The sequence below is a fragment of the Nerophis ophidion genome, linkage group LG23, assembly GCF_033978795.1.
Source record: "Nerophis ophidion isolate RoL-2023_Sa linkage group LG23, RoL_Noph_v1.0, whole genome shotgun sequence".
NCBI lineage: Eukaryota > Metazoa > Chordata > Actinopteri > Syngnathiformes > Syngnathidae > Nerophis > Nerophis ophidion.
This window is the reverse complement of record NC_084633.1, coordinates 21,029,923-21,045,500: the sequence shown is the minus strand read 5'-3', so window position 1 is coordinate 21,045,500 and position 15,578 is coordinate 21,029,923. Positions and strand designations below refer to the sequence as shown.

Here is a 15,578-nt window from a genome sequence, read left to right as displayed (position 1 = left end):
AAAGTAACTGCGTGAGAGCGTATACTGGAATATCACGATGTGGTCACTTCCTATATCGCACAGTCCTATAGACAAGCACAAGCAAGGGCTAGTAACACCAAGTCCACTTCCTTTGCAGGGTCTGTTCAGAATAGCAGCCGGAGCATCAAAACTAAAGAAGCTAAAAGCCGCCCTGGACTGTTCAACTTCCCAGCTTGAAGAGTTCTACTCCGACCCACACGCCGTCGCCGGTAATGACAACCGTTTTTCTTTCTGTTACAAACCTACCAAAAAACAACAATCTAGCCTAGATCCTTCCTTTTGCACACAGGAGCCCTCAAGTCTTACCTCAGAGAACTTCCCGAACCTCTCATGACTTTTGGCCTTTATGACGAGTGGACGCAGGCATCCAAGTAACAACACACACACGCCACCGGTGCGTTCCCATGATGCAACAGTGACTGGTAACTGTGTGTGTTTCAGTGTGTCAGACCCTGACAAGAGACTTCAGGCTTTGTGGGTGACTTGTGACCGTTTGCCAAAGACTCACAAAGCCAACTTCAGGTGAGAGTTGCCTTGAAATACAAACCCTGTTGGGAAATTGTGTTAGATGTAAATATAAACAGAATACAATGATTTGCAAATCCTTTTCAAGCCATATTCAGTTGAATATGCTACAAAGACAACATATTTCATGTTCAAACTCATAAAAAATATTTTTCTTTGCAAATAATTAACTTTAGAAATTGATGCCAGCAACACGTGACAAAGAAGTTGGGAAAGGTGGCAATAAATACTGATAAAGTTGAGGAATGCTCATCAAACACTTATTTGGAACATCCCACAGGTGTGCAGGCTAATTGGGAACAGGTGGGTGCCATGATTGGCTATAAAAACAGCTTCCCAAAAAAGGCTCAGTCTTTCACAAGAAAGGATGGGGCGAGGTACACCCCTTTGTCCACAACTGCGTGAGCAAATAGTCAAACAGTTTAAGAACAACCTTTCTCAAAGTGACATTGCAAGAAATTGAGGGATTTCAACATCTACGCTCCATAATATCATCAAAAGGTTCAGAGAATCTGGAGAAATCACTCCACGTAAGCGGCATGGCCGGAAACCAACATTGAATGACCGTGACTTTCAATCCCTCAGATGGCACTGTTTTAAAAACCCACATCAATCTCTAAAGGATATCACCACGTGGGCTCGGGAACACTTCAGAAAACCACTGTCACTAAATACAGTTGGTCGCTACATCAGTAAGTGCAAGTTAAAGCTCTACTATGCAAAGCGAAAGCCATTTATCAACAACATCCAGAAACGCCGCCGGCTTCTCTGGGCCCGAGATCATCTAAGATGGACTGATGCAAAGTGGAAAAGTGTTCTGTGGTGTAACGCAGTGGTTCTCAACCTGGGGTTCCTTAAGGTTTGCCAAGGGGTACGTGAGATTAAAAAAAAAAAATTCTAAAAATAGCAACAATTAAAAAATACTTTATAAATATATTTATTGAATAATACTTCAACAAAATATGAATGTAAGTTCATAAAGTGTGAAAAGAAATGCAACAATGCAATATTCAGTGTTGACAGCTAGATGTTTTTGTGGACATGTTCCATAAATATTGATGTTAAAGATGTCTTTTTTTGTGAAGAAATGTTAAGTTGATGAATCCAGATGGATCTCTATTACAATCCCCAAAGAGGGCACTTTAAGTTGATGATTACTTCTATGTGGAGAAATCTTTATTTATAATTGAATCACTTGTTTATTTTTCAACAAGTTTTGAGTTATTTGTATATCTTTTTTTCCAAATAGTTCAAGAAAGACCACTACAAATTAGCAAATTTAGTACTGGCATACAATTTATAATACTTCTTTATCTCTTATTTTCAACCAAAAATGCTTTGCTCTGATTAGGGGGTACTTGAATTAAAAAAATGTTCACAGGGGGTACATCACTGAAAAAAGGTTGAGAACCACTGGTCTAATGAGTCCACATTTCAAATTGTTTTTGGAAATATTTGACATCGTGTCATTCAGACCGAAGGGGAAGCGAACCATCCAGACTGTTATCGACGCAAAGTGTAAAAGCCAGCATGTGTGATGGTATGGGGGTGCATTAGTGCCCAAGGCATGGGTAACTTACACATGTGTGATGGTATGGGGGTGTATTAGTGCCCAAGGCATGGGTAACTTACACATGTGTGATGGTATGGGGGTGTATTAGTGAACAAGACATGGGTAACTTACACATGTGTGATGGTATGGGGGTGTATTAGTGCCCAAGACATGGGTAACTTACACATGTGTGATGGTATGGGGGTGCATTAGTGCCCAAGGCATGGGTAACTTAAACATGTGTGATGGTATGGGGGTGTATTAGTGAACAAGACATGGGTAACTTACACATGTGTGATGGTATGGGGGTGTATTAGTGAACAAGACATGGGTAACTTACACATGTGTGATGGTATGGGGGTGTATTAGTGCCCAAGGCATGGGTAACTTACACATGTGTGATGGTATGGGGGTGTATTAGTGCCCAAGACATGGGTAACTTACACATGTGTGATGGTATGGGGGTGCATTAGTGCCCAAGGCATGGGTAACTTACACATGTGTGATGGTATGGGGGTGTATTAGTGAACAAGACATGGGTAACTTACACATGTGTGATGGTATGGGGGTGTATTAGTGAACAAGACATGGGTAACTTACACATGTGTGATGGTATGGGGGTGTATTAGTGCCCCAGACATGGGTAACTTACACATGTGTGATGGTATGGGGGTGTATTAGTGAACAAGACATGGGTAACTTACACATGTGTGATGGTATGGGGGTGTATTAGTGAACAAGACATGGGTAACTTACACATGTGTGATGGTATGGGGGTGTATTAGTGCCCAAGACATGGGTAACTTACACATGTGTGATGGTATGGGGGTGTATTAGTGCCCAAGGCATGGGTAACTTACACATGTGTGATGGTATGGGGGTGCATTAGTGAACAAGACATGGGTAACTTACACATGTGTGATGGTATGGGGGTGCATTAGTGAACAAGACATGGGTAACTTACACATGTGTGATGGTATGGGGGTGCATTAGTGAACAAGACATGGGTAACTTACACATGTGTGATGGTATGGGGGTGCATTAGTGCCCAAGGCATGGGTAACTTACACATGTGTGATGGTATGGGGGTGTATTAGTGCCCAAGACATGGGTAACTTACACATGTGTGATGGTATGGGGGTGTATTAGTGCCCCAGACATGGGTAACTTACACATGTGTGATGGTATGGGGGTGTATTAGTGAGCAAGACATGGGTAACTTACACATGTGTGATGGTATGGGGGTGTATTAGTGAACAAGACATGGGTAACTTACACATGTGTGATGGTATGGGGGTGTATTAGTGAACAAGACATGGGTAACTTACACATGTGTGATGGTATGGGGGTGCATTAGTGAACAAGACATGGGTAACTTACACATGTGTGATGGTATGGGGGTGTATTAGTGAACAAGACATGGGTAACTTACACATGTGTGATGGTATGGGGGTGTATTAGTGAACAAGGCATGGGTAACTTACACATGTGTGATGGTATGGGGGTGTATTAGTGAACAAGACATGGGTAACTTACACATGTGTGATGGTATGGGGGTGTATTAGTGAACAAGACATGGGTAACTTACACATGTGTGATGGTATGGGGGTGTATTAGTGCCCAAGACATGGGTAACTTACACATGTGTGATGGTATGGGGGTGTATTAGTGAACAAGACATGGGTAACTTACACATGTGTGATGGTATGGGGGTGTATTAGTGAACAAGACATGGGTAACTTACACATGTGTGATGGTATGGGGGTGTATTAGTGAACAAGACATGGGTAACTTACACATGTGTGATGGTATGGGGGTGTATTAGTGCCCAAGACATGGGTAACTTACACATGTGTGATGGTATGGGGGTGTATTAGTGAACAAGACATGGGTAACTTACACATGTGTGATGGTATGGGGGTGTATTAGTGCCCCAGACATGGGTAACTTACACATGTGTGATGGTATGGGGGTGTATTAGTGAACAAGACATGGGTAACTTACACATGTGTGATGGTATGGGGGTGTATTAGTGAACAAGACATGGGTAACTTACACATGTGTGATGGTATGGGGGTGCATTAGTGAACAAGACATGGGTAACTTACACATGTGTGATGGTATGGGGGTGTATTAGTGCCCAAGGCATGGGTAACTTACACATGTGTGATGGTATGGGGGTGCATTAGTGAACAAGACATGGGTAACTTACACATGTGTGATGGTATGGGGGTGTATTAGTGAACAAGACATGGGTAACTTACACATGTGTGATGGTATGGGGGTGTATTAGTGCCCCAGACATGGGTAACTTACACATGTGTGATGGTATGGGGGTGTATTAGTGAACAAGACATGGGTAACTTACACATGTGTGATGGTATGGGGGTGTATTAGTGAACAAGACATGGGTAACTTACACATGTGTGATGGTATGGGGGTGTATTAGTGAACAAGACATGGGTAACTTACACATGTGTGATGGTATGGGGGTGCATTAGTGAACAAGACATGGGTAACTTACACATGTGTGATGGTATGGGGGTGTATTAGTGAACAAGGCATGGGTAACTTACACATGTGTGATGGTATGGGGGTGTATTAGTGCCCAAGGCATGGGTAACTTACACATGTGTGATGGTATGGGGGTGTATTAGTGAACAAGGCATGGGTAACTTACACATGTGTGATGGTATGGGGGTGTATTAGTGAACAAGGCATGGGTAACTTACACATGTGTGATGGTATGGGGGTGTATTAGTGAACAAGACATGGGTAACTTACACATGTGTGATGGTATGGGGGTGTATTAGTGAACAAGACATGGGTAACTTACACATGTGTGATGGTATGGGGGTGTGTTAGTGAACAAGACATGGGTAACTTACACATGTGTGATGGTATGGGGGTGTATTAGTGAACAAGACATGGGTAACTTACACATGTGTGATGGTATGGGGGTGTATTAGTGAACAAGACATGGGTAACTTACACATGTGTGATGGTATGGGGGTGTATTAGTGAACAAGACATGGGTAACTTACACATGTGTGATGGTATGGGGGTGTATTAGTGAACAAGACATGGGTAACTTACACATGTGTGATGGTATGGGGGTGTATTAGTGAACAAGACATGGGTAACTTACACATGTGTGATGGTATGGGGGTGTATTAGTGAACAAGACATGGGTAACTTACACATATGTGATGGTATGGGGGTGTATTAGTGAACAAGACATGGGTAACTTACACATGTGTGATGGTATGGGGGTGTATTAGTGAACAAGGCATGGGTAACTTACACATGTGTGATGGTATGGGGGTGTATTAGTGAACAAGGCATGGGTAACTTACACATGTGTGATGGTATGGGGGTGTATTAGTGCCCAAGACATGGGTAACTTACACATGTGTGATGGTATGGGGGTGTATTAGTGAACAAGACATGGGTAACTTACACATGTGTGATGGTATGGGGGTGTATTAGTGAACAAGACATGGGTAACTTACACATGTGTGATGGTATGGGGGTGTATTAGTGAACAAGACATGGGTAACTTACACATGTGTGATGGTATGGGGGTGTATTAGTGCCCAAGACATGGGTAACTTACACATGTGTGATGGTATGGGGGTGTATTAGTGACCAAGACATGGGTAACTTACACATGTGTGATGGTATGGGGGTGTATTAGTGAACAAGGCATGGGTAACTTACACATGTGTGATGGTATGGGGGTGTATTAGTGCCCAAGACATGGGTAACTTACACATGTGTGATGGTATGGGGGTGTATTAGTGAACAAGACATGGGTAACTTACACATGTGTGATGGTATGGGGGTGTATTAGTGAACAAGACATGGGTAACTTACACATGTGTGATGGTATGGGGGTGTATTAGTGAACAAGACATGGGTAACTTACACATGTGTGATGGTATGGGGGTGTATTAGTGCCCAAGACATGGGTAACTTACACATGTGTGATGGTATGGGGGTGTATTAGTGACCAAGACATGGGTAACTTACACATGTGTGATGGTATGGGGGTGTATTAGTGAACAAGACATGGGTAACTTACACATGTGTGATGGTATGGGGGTGTATTAGTGAACAAGACATGGGTAACTTACACATGTGTGATGGTATAGGGTGTATTAGTGAACAAGACATGGGTAACTTACACATGTGTGATGGTATGGGGGTGTATTAGTGCCCAAGACATGGGTAACTTACACATGTGTGATGGTATGGGGGTGTATTAGTGAACAAGACATGGGTAACTTACACATGTGTGATGGTATGGGGGTGTATTAGTGAACAAGACATGGGTAACTTACACATGTGTGATGGTATGGGGGTGTATTAGTGAACAAGACATGGGTAACTTACACATGTGTGATGGTATAGGGTGTATTAGTGAACAAGACATGACTAACTTACACATGTGTGATGGTATGGGGGTGTATTAGTGAACAAGACATGGGTAACTTACACATGTGTGATGGTATGGGGGTGTATTAGTGAACAAGACATGGGTAACTTACACATGTGTGATGGTATGGGGGTGTATTAGTGCCCAAGACATGGGTAACTTACACATGTGTGATGGTATGGGGGTGTATTAGTGAACAAGACATGGGTAACTTACACATGTGTGATGGTATGGGGGTGTATTAGTGAACAAGACATGGGTAACTTACACATGTGTGATGGTATGGGGGTGTATTAGTGCCCAAGACATGGGTAACTTACACATGTGTGATGGTATGGGGGTGTATTAGTGAACAAGACATGGGTAACTTACACATGTGTGATGGTATGGGGGTGTATTAGTGAACAAGACATGGGTAACTTACACATGTGTGATGGTATGGGGGTGTATTAGTGAACAAGGCATGGGTAACTTACACATGTGTGATGGTATGGGGGTGTATTAGTGCCCAAGACATGGGTAACTTACACATGTGTGATGGTATGGGGGTGTATTAGTGAACAAGACATGGGTAACTTACACATGTGTGATGGTATGGGGGTGTATTAGTGAACAAGACATGGGTAACTTACACATGTGTGATGGTATGGGGGTGTATTAGTGAACAAGACATGGGTAACTTACACATGTGTGATGGTATGGGGGTGTATTAGTGCCCAAGACATGGGTAACTTACACATGTGTGATGGTATGGGGGTGTATTAGTGACCAAGACATGGGTAACTTACACATGTGTGATGGTATGGGGGTGTATTAGTGAACAAGGCATGGGTAACTTACACATGTGTGATGGTATGGGGGTGTATTAGTGCCCAAGACATGGGTAACTTACACATGTGTGATGGTATGGGGGTGTATTAGTGAACAAGACATGGGTAACTTACACATGTGTGATGGTATGGGGGTGTATTAGTGAACAAGACATGGGTAACTTACACATGTGTGATGGTATGGGGGTGTATTAGTGAACAAGACATGGGTAACTTACACATGTGTGATGGTATGGGGGTGTATTAGTGCCCAAGACATGGGTAACTTACACATGTGTGATGGTATGGGGGTGTATTAGTGACCAAGACATGGGTAACTTACACATGTGTGATGGTATGGGGGTGTATTAGTGAACAAGACATGGGTAACTTACACATGTGTGATGGTATGGGGGTGTATTAGTGAACAAGACATGGGTAACTTACACATGTGTGATGGTATAGGGTGTATTAGTGAACAAGACATGGGTAACTTACACATGTGTGATGGTATGGGGGTGTATTAGTGCCCAAGACATGGGTAACTTACACATGTGTGATGGTATGGGGGTGTATTAGTGAACAAGACATGGGTAACTTACACATGTGTGATGGTATGGGGGTGTATTAGTGAACAAGACATGGGTAACTTACACATGTGTGATGGTATGGGGGTGTATTAGTGAACAAGACATGGGTAACTTACACATGTGTGATGGTATAGGGTGTATTAGTGAACAAGACATGACTAACTTACACATGTGTGATGGTATGGGGGTGTATTAGTGAACAAGACATGGGTAACTTACACATGTGTGATGGTATGGGGGTGTATTAGTGAACAAGACATGGGTAACTTACACATGTGTGATGGTATGGGGGTGTATTAGTGCCCAAGACATGGGTAACTTACACATGTGTGATGGTATGGGGGTGTATTAGTGAACAAGACATGGGTAACTTACACATGTGTGATGGTATGGGGGTGTATTAGTGAACAAGACATGGGTAACTTACACATGTGTGATGGTATGGGGGTGTATTAGTGCCCAAGACATGGGTAACTTACACATGTGTGATGGTATGGGGGTGTATTAGTGAACAAGACATGGGTAACTTACACATGTGTGATGGTATGGGGGTGTATTAGTGAACAAGACATGGGTAACTTACACATGTGTGATGGTATGGGGGTGTATTAGTGAACAAGACATGGGTAACTTACACATGTGTGATGGTATGGGGGTGTATTAGTGAACAAGACATGGGTAACTTACACATGTGTGATGGTATGGGGGTGTATTAGTGAACAAGACATGGGTAACTTACACATGTGTGATGGTATGGGGGTGTATTAGTGAACAAGACATGGGTAACTTACACATCTGTGAAGGCACTATTAATGCTGAAAAGTACATAAAAGGTTCCATCTAAGCGCCATCTTTTTCATGGACGCCCCTGCTTATTTCAGCAAGACAACGCCAAGCCACATTCAGCACGTGTTACAACAGCGTGGCTTGGTAAAAAAAGAGTGCGGGTACTTTCCTGGCCCGCCTGCAGTCCAGACCTGTCTCCCATGGAAAATGTGTGGCGCATTATGAAGCGTAAAATAGGACAGCGGAGACCCCGGACTGTTGAAGGACTGAAGCTCTACATAAAACAAGAATGAGAAAGAATTCCACTTTCAAAGCTTCAACAATTAGTTTCCTCAGTTCCCAAACGTTTATTGAGTGTTGTTAAAAGAAAAGGTGATGTAACACAGTGGTGAACATGCCCTTTCCCAACTACTTTGGCACGTGTTGCAGCCATGAAATTCTAAGTTAATTATTATTTGCAAAAAATAAATAAAGTTTATGAGTTCAAACATGAAATATCTTGTCTTTGTAGCATATTCAACTGAATATGGGTTAAAAAAGGATTTGCAAATCATTGTATTCTGTTTATATTTACATCTAACACAATTTCCCAACTCATATAGAAACGGGGTTTGTAAATAAATAAGCAGAAGAGTAGTAAACAACTGAATGAATACTTTGCAGGTACCTGGTGAAGTTTCTGGCCAAACTGGCTCAAGACAGTGATGCCAACAAGATGACTCCCAGCAACATCGCCATCGTCCTGGGGCCCAACCTGCTGTGGGCCAAGACCGAAGGGTGAGGACTATTCACAAGTAAAGGTTGAGACATAGATCGAGCTGACTTCTTTTGCCGGACTTCAGGACATTGGCGGAAATAGCTGCTGCTACATCGGTCCACGCAGTCGCCATCATCGAGCCCATTATCCAGCACGCCGATTGGTTCTTTCCTGAAGGTATGTGCAGCTCGAAAAAACATACTCTACCACTCGTGAAAAAAGTGAAATCTAAGTAAGATGAAATATCTCAAATAAGGCTGATATTTGCTTCTTTTCTGTTTGATAAGATCATTCTTCTCGCTAAGCAGATTTTATGTTAGTGTTTTACTTGTTTAAAGGGTTCTGGTCCTGAATGATCTCAGTAAGATATTACAGCTTGTAGCTGAGATTTGATGACCTATATTGATTAAAACATGCTTGAAACTAGAATATCAAGTGTTGCAAAGCTGGGTCATCAACACTCACAAGTATAAAACTATTTTTTTAAAGTACCGGTAATAATTTCTTACTTCAAGCATGAAAAAAAAATCATGATGTCGGGCTAATGGCTCTAGCATTTACTTCATTGAAGAATATTTTTCACACCATGGACCACCAAGGAAGGACATTCTGTCAAACAGGTTTATTCCCCCATCCTAGTCACTGCCGTTGTGTCCTTGGGCAAGACACTTTACTCACCTACTCCCAGTGTAAAAATTAGATATTGGGTTTCACTATGTGAAGTGCTTTAAGTCTCTAGAGAAAAAGCGCTATATAAATATAATTCACTTCACTTCACATATTGAGCGAAAATGTCTCTTTTTTTTCTACCAAAAAAGTGCACTTGTTATTAGTGAGAATATACTTATTTTAAGCTATTTTTGGGTTCATTGAGGTTAGCTAATTTTACTTGTTTTGGAAAGTCTTGATAAGCCAAATTTTCATGTTCGTTTTTCTTAGTTGTGAAGTGAAGTGAATTATTTTTACATAGCGCTTTTCTCTAGTGACTCAAAGCGCTTTACATAGTGAAACCCAATATCTAAGTTACATTTAAAGCAGTGTGGGTGGCACTGGGAGCAGGTGGGTAAAGTGTCTTGCCCAAGGACACAACGGCAGTAACTAGGATGGCGGAAGCGGGGATCGAACCTGGAGCCCTCAAGTTGCTGGCACGGCCACTCTACCAACCGAGCTATACCGCCCCAAGTTCAAATAAAATACCCTTAATTTTTTTATCACTAGGGTCCGCCAGGCCCATTGCAAAAAGACTCCACAGGATTCCTTTGCAATGGGCCAAGGACCCTATTGAAACTGTAAGGTTTTATTATTATTATTATTATTATTATTCTTTATTATTCCGCACCTTCGCACCCTAATTTGACCCCCTTAACATGCTTCAAAGCTCACCAAATTTGGCACACACATCGGTACGGTGGACCTTCCCAACCTATTAAGCAACCAAACCCCAAAAATGAAAATTGCGCGCTAGCGCCCCCTAGGAAGAAACAAAAAACAGACTGCTTGTAACTTCCGTTAGGAATGTCGTAGAGACATGAAACAAAAACTTCTATGTAGGTCTGACGTAGACCTACATTTCCAATTAGAACCTTCTATAGCAAAAATCAACAGAAAATTTGTAAAAACTCATTCAAAGCAAAATTTTCGCAAAAAATGCTATTTTTGCCTCTCTGAGCTGTAATTTGACCCCCTTAAAATGCTTCAAAACTCACCAAACTTGGCACACACATCAGGACTGGCAACAATTGCGATTTAATGAAAAAAAACAAACCCCAAAATTCAAAAATATCTTCTAGCGCAATTTTTGAATAAAATACAGAAAAAACTGCTCCTAGGAAGAAAACACAGACAAAACTGCTTGTAACTTCCGGTAAGAATGTCGGAGGGACCTGAAACAAAAACTTCTCTGTAGGTCTCACTTAGACCTACATTTTAATTATTGACATCCTTCAGCAAAAATCAACAGGAAGTTAAAAATTACCCCTTCAAAATAAAAGTTTTGTAAACACCCGTCACCTTTTTTCAAAAGTTATTTCCTTTGAGCGCGTTTGTCGTTCCGGCTTCAAACTAGCACAGGAGAGATTGAACCCTTCTGATTAAAAGTATAGAACAGAGTTTCTCTAACTGCTCCAGTTTTGATTTTACGCGCCTTCAAAGAACCCCTGTGCAAAGTTACCTAAAAAATGTCATTTTTGCCTCTGAGCTGTAATTTGACCCCTTCAAAATGCTTCAAAGTGCAAGTTAAAGCTCTACTATACAAAGCGAAAGCCATTTATCAACAACATCCAGAAACGCCGATCTGTAATTTGACCCCCTTACCATGCTTTAAAACTCACCAAATTTTACACACACATCAGGACCGGCGAAAATTGCCATCTAATAAAAAACCAAACCCTAAAAATCTAAGTTGCGCTCTAGCGCCCCCTAGGAAAAAACCCAGACAAAACTGCATGTAACTTCTGTTAGAAATGTCGTCGAGACATGAAATAAAAACCTCTATGTTGGTCTGACTTAGACCAGGGCTTGGCAGCGGCCAAAGGCGGACCCGACGAAGGCTGCTTGCAGCTTTAATTTTTTCTTGTTTTTGAAGACTGGCGTTTTGCAGTGTATGGTCTTGGGGAATAAACATAAATACAGTGTGCTCAATAGAATGTGCCCAACTGCTAGCATAATGTAAAACATCATGTGTGACAAGTTAACCAGTCGGCAGCTTATGCAGCATTTGACACGTTTACTAAGCGACACGCTCTTTCTTTTCATGGGATGCAAGAGCAGCAGATAATACCTACATTTAGAGTCCTTTGTGCTATCTGTGTTGGCCCTGCGATGAGATGGTGTACTCCCCCTTCTGCCTGAATGCAGCTGAGATAGGCTCCAGCACGCCCCGCCACCCCAAAAGGGACAAGCGGTAGAAAATGGATGGATGTGCACAAAACATGCAGGGTGGGGGAAAAACAAGAAAGCCTAATTTTTTTACTTGGAGCTGACGTTTTTAAACATTAAAAACATAGCCACATGTCTCAGGCCTATACAGTTATTTCCTGTCGTTAAAGGGGAACATTATCACAATTTCAAAAAGGTTAAAAACAATAAAAATCAGTTCCCAGCGGCATGTTGTATTTTTTGAAGTTTTTTTTCAAAATTTTACCGGTCTCGGAATATCCCTAAATAAAGCTTTAAAGTGCCTTATTTTGGCTCTCTGCGAAGACACTGGCCATTTCCCTGTGACGTCACACAGTGCTGCCAATGTAAACAAACAATGGGAATACCACAGCAAGATATAGCGACATTAGCTCGGATTCAAACTCGGATTTCAGCGATTAAACAGATTACACATGTATTGAAACAGATGGTTGGAGTATGAAAGTATTGAAGAAGAAACTGAAGCTATTGAGCAAATAGCTATTGACGCTATTCATAGTCATAGCATGGCCGAATAGCTGCGTTAGCATCGCCGGTAAAATGTGCGGACCAAACGATCAGGACTTTCGCATCTTGTGACACTGGAGCAACTTAAATCCGTCGATTGCTAAGTGTTTGTTTTGCATTAAAAGTGGGTGGAAGGAAACGTAATATAGTTGCAAATGCATCTGCAGGTTATCCATACATCTCTGTGCCATGTCTGCCTTAGCACCGCCGGTAAATACCATGTTAGCATCAATTAGCTGGCAGTCAACATCCACAAAACTCACCTTTGTGATTTGGTTGACTTAATGGTTGCAAATGCATCTGCAGGTTATCCATACATCTCTGTGCCATGTCTGTCTTAGCATCGCCGGTCAAATGTGGAGACACTCTGGTACATTCAATGGGGGTCTGGCGGCAGATTTCTTGCCAGTGGTGCAACTTGAATCCCTCCCTGTTAGTGTTGTTACACCCTCCGACAACACACCCACCAGGCATGATGTCTCCAAGGTTCCAAAAAATAGTCGAAAAAACGGAAAATAACAGAGCTGAGACCCGGTGTTTGTAATGTGTTGAAAATGAAAATGGTGGGTGTGTTACCTCGGTGACGTCACATTCTGACGTCATCGCCTCCTGCGTGATAAACAGGAAGGCGATTAATTTGCCAAAATTCACCCGTTTAGAGTTCGGAAATCGGTAAAAAAAATAGATGGTCTTTTTTCTGCACCATCAAGGTATATATTGACGCTTACATAGGTCTGCTGATAATGTTCCCCTTTAATGTTATTGTAATGTCCTGCTATCTGGTCTTCCAAAAAAGGATATTAGGGAATCTACAAATATTACAAAAGTCAGCTTCACTCGTGCTGACGAGGACCAGAGGGCTTGACTCGCATTACACCAGTTTTAAAGTATCTGCATTGGCTCCCTGACGATTATAAGGTCATATTATTCATTTTTAAATGTCATCATGATCTTGCACCTTTTTATCTAACTAAGGCCCACAGTGAGGCGGCATGTATTCACTATGGGTTCCACCTAATTATTTGAAGCTCTTCTTAAGTTCTTCATTTTGATTTGTTACTTTCAATTGTATTTACTGCTATTAATACTACTACTATTCTTACTATTTTATGTCTTAAATATATATTTCATTTTTACATATTACATATATACAGTCATAGTCAAAGTGGACATCCACTTGTAAAGAACATAATGTCATGGCTGTCTTGAGATTCCAATGATTTCTACAACTTGACATTTTTTTGTGATGTAGTGATTGGAGCACATACTTGTTGGTCACAAAAAACATTCATGAAGTTTGGTTCTTTTATGAATTTATTATGGGTTTACTGAAAATGTGAGCAAATGTGAGGGTCAAAAGTATACATACAGCAATGTTAATATTTGCTTACATGTCCCTTGGCAAGTTTCACTGCAATAAGGTGCTTTTGGTAGCCATCCACAAGCTTCTGATTGAGTTTTTGACCACAAAATTGGTGCACTTCAGCTAAATGTGTTGTTTTTCTGACTTTGACTTGTTTCTTCAGCATTGTCCACACCTTTAAGTCAGGACTTTGGGAAGGCCATTCTTAAACCTTCATTCTGGCCTGATTTAATAATAATAATAATGGATTAGATTTATATCGCGCTTTTCTATTATTAGATACTCAAAGCGCTCACAGAGAAGTGGGAAGCCATCATTCATTCACACGATGGTGGTGGTAAGCTACATCTGTAGCCACAGCTGCCCTGGGGTAGACTGACGGAAGCGTGGCTGCCAGTTTGCACCTACGGCCCCTCCGACCACCACCAATCATTCATTCACCAGTGTGAGCGGCACCGGGGGCAAAGGGTGAAGTGTCCTGCCCAAGGACACAACGGCAGCGACTTTGATGTCCATAGGTGGGAAGCGAACCTGCAACCCTCAGGTTTCTGGCACGGCCGCTCTACCCACTACGCCATACCGCCCCATTTAGCCATTCCTTTACCGCTTTTGACGTGTGTTTTGGGTCATTGTCCTGTTGGAACACCCAACTGTGCCCAAGACCCAACCTCCGGGCTGATGATTTTATGTTGTCCTGAAGAATTTGGAGGTAATCCTCCTTTTTCATTGCCCCATTTATTCTCTGTAAAGCACCAGTTTCACTGGCAGCAAAACAGCCCCAGAGCATAATACTACCACCCTCATTCTTGACAGTAGGGATGGTGTTCCTGGGATTAAAGGCCTACCCTTTGGCCTGGGTATTGTGGCCAAACAGCTCAATTTTTGTTTCACCTGACATCACATGGACAAAGATAAGACTTTCTGGAGGAAAGTTCAGAAGACTTGGCAAGACTTGTTCCTGTTTACTACTGTTTTCCTTTCTGATTGATGAAACCAGACTCTGGTTTATCTTTGTTGGTGGTTCACTCACATCTTCTTTCTGTCCAGAGGTGGACTTCAATGTGTCGGGCATGTTCGCCATGCCCACCCACCCGTCGACGCCAGACTCCGAGAGGAAACGCCCCGGCAGCGTGTTGGGGCAGGACGGGGACAACGCTGCTCACCCCTCCCGTAAAGAAAGGTACCTGTCCCGCGCCAACCTCAGCCTGACGCTCCCCCTCCCATCCCGCCCCAAGAATCCCAGCAGGCAAGATTCACGGGGCCCCGCGGTGTCGGCCCACTATGTTGTGGCTGACGAGTCCATCACAGTCACTG

General features: G+C 42.3%; 1 protein-coding gene across 3 annotated transcripts in view; it reads left to right on the top strand.

Annotated features, from left to right (window-relative positions):
- arhgap17b (Rho GTPase activating protein 17b) overlaps positions 1–15,578 on the top strand; it is a 115,642-nt gene that overhangs the window by 72,639 nt on the left and 27,425 nt on the right. For all 3 annotated transcript variants that reach the window (XM_061885237.1, XM_061885236.1, XM_061885238.1), the window contains exons 11-16: positions 119–230; positions 311–392; positions 463–543; positions 9,385–9,498; positions 9,564–9,655; positions 15,312–15,444. In XM_061885237.1, the coding sequence (XP_061741221.1) occupies positions 119–230; positions 311–392; positions 463–543; positions 9,385–9,498; positions 9,564–9,655; positions 15,312–15,444 (614 nt within the window). The remainder of the gene's footprint in view (positions 1–118; positions 231–310; positions 393–462; positions 544–9,384; positions 9,499–9,563; positions 9,656–15,311; positions 15,445–15,578) is intronic.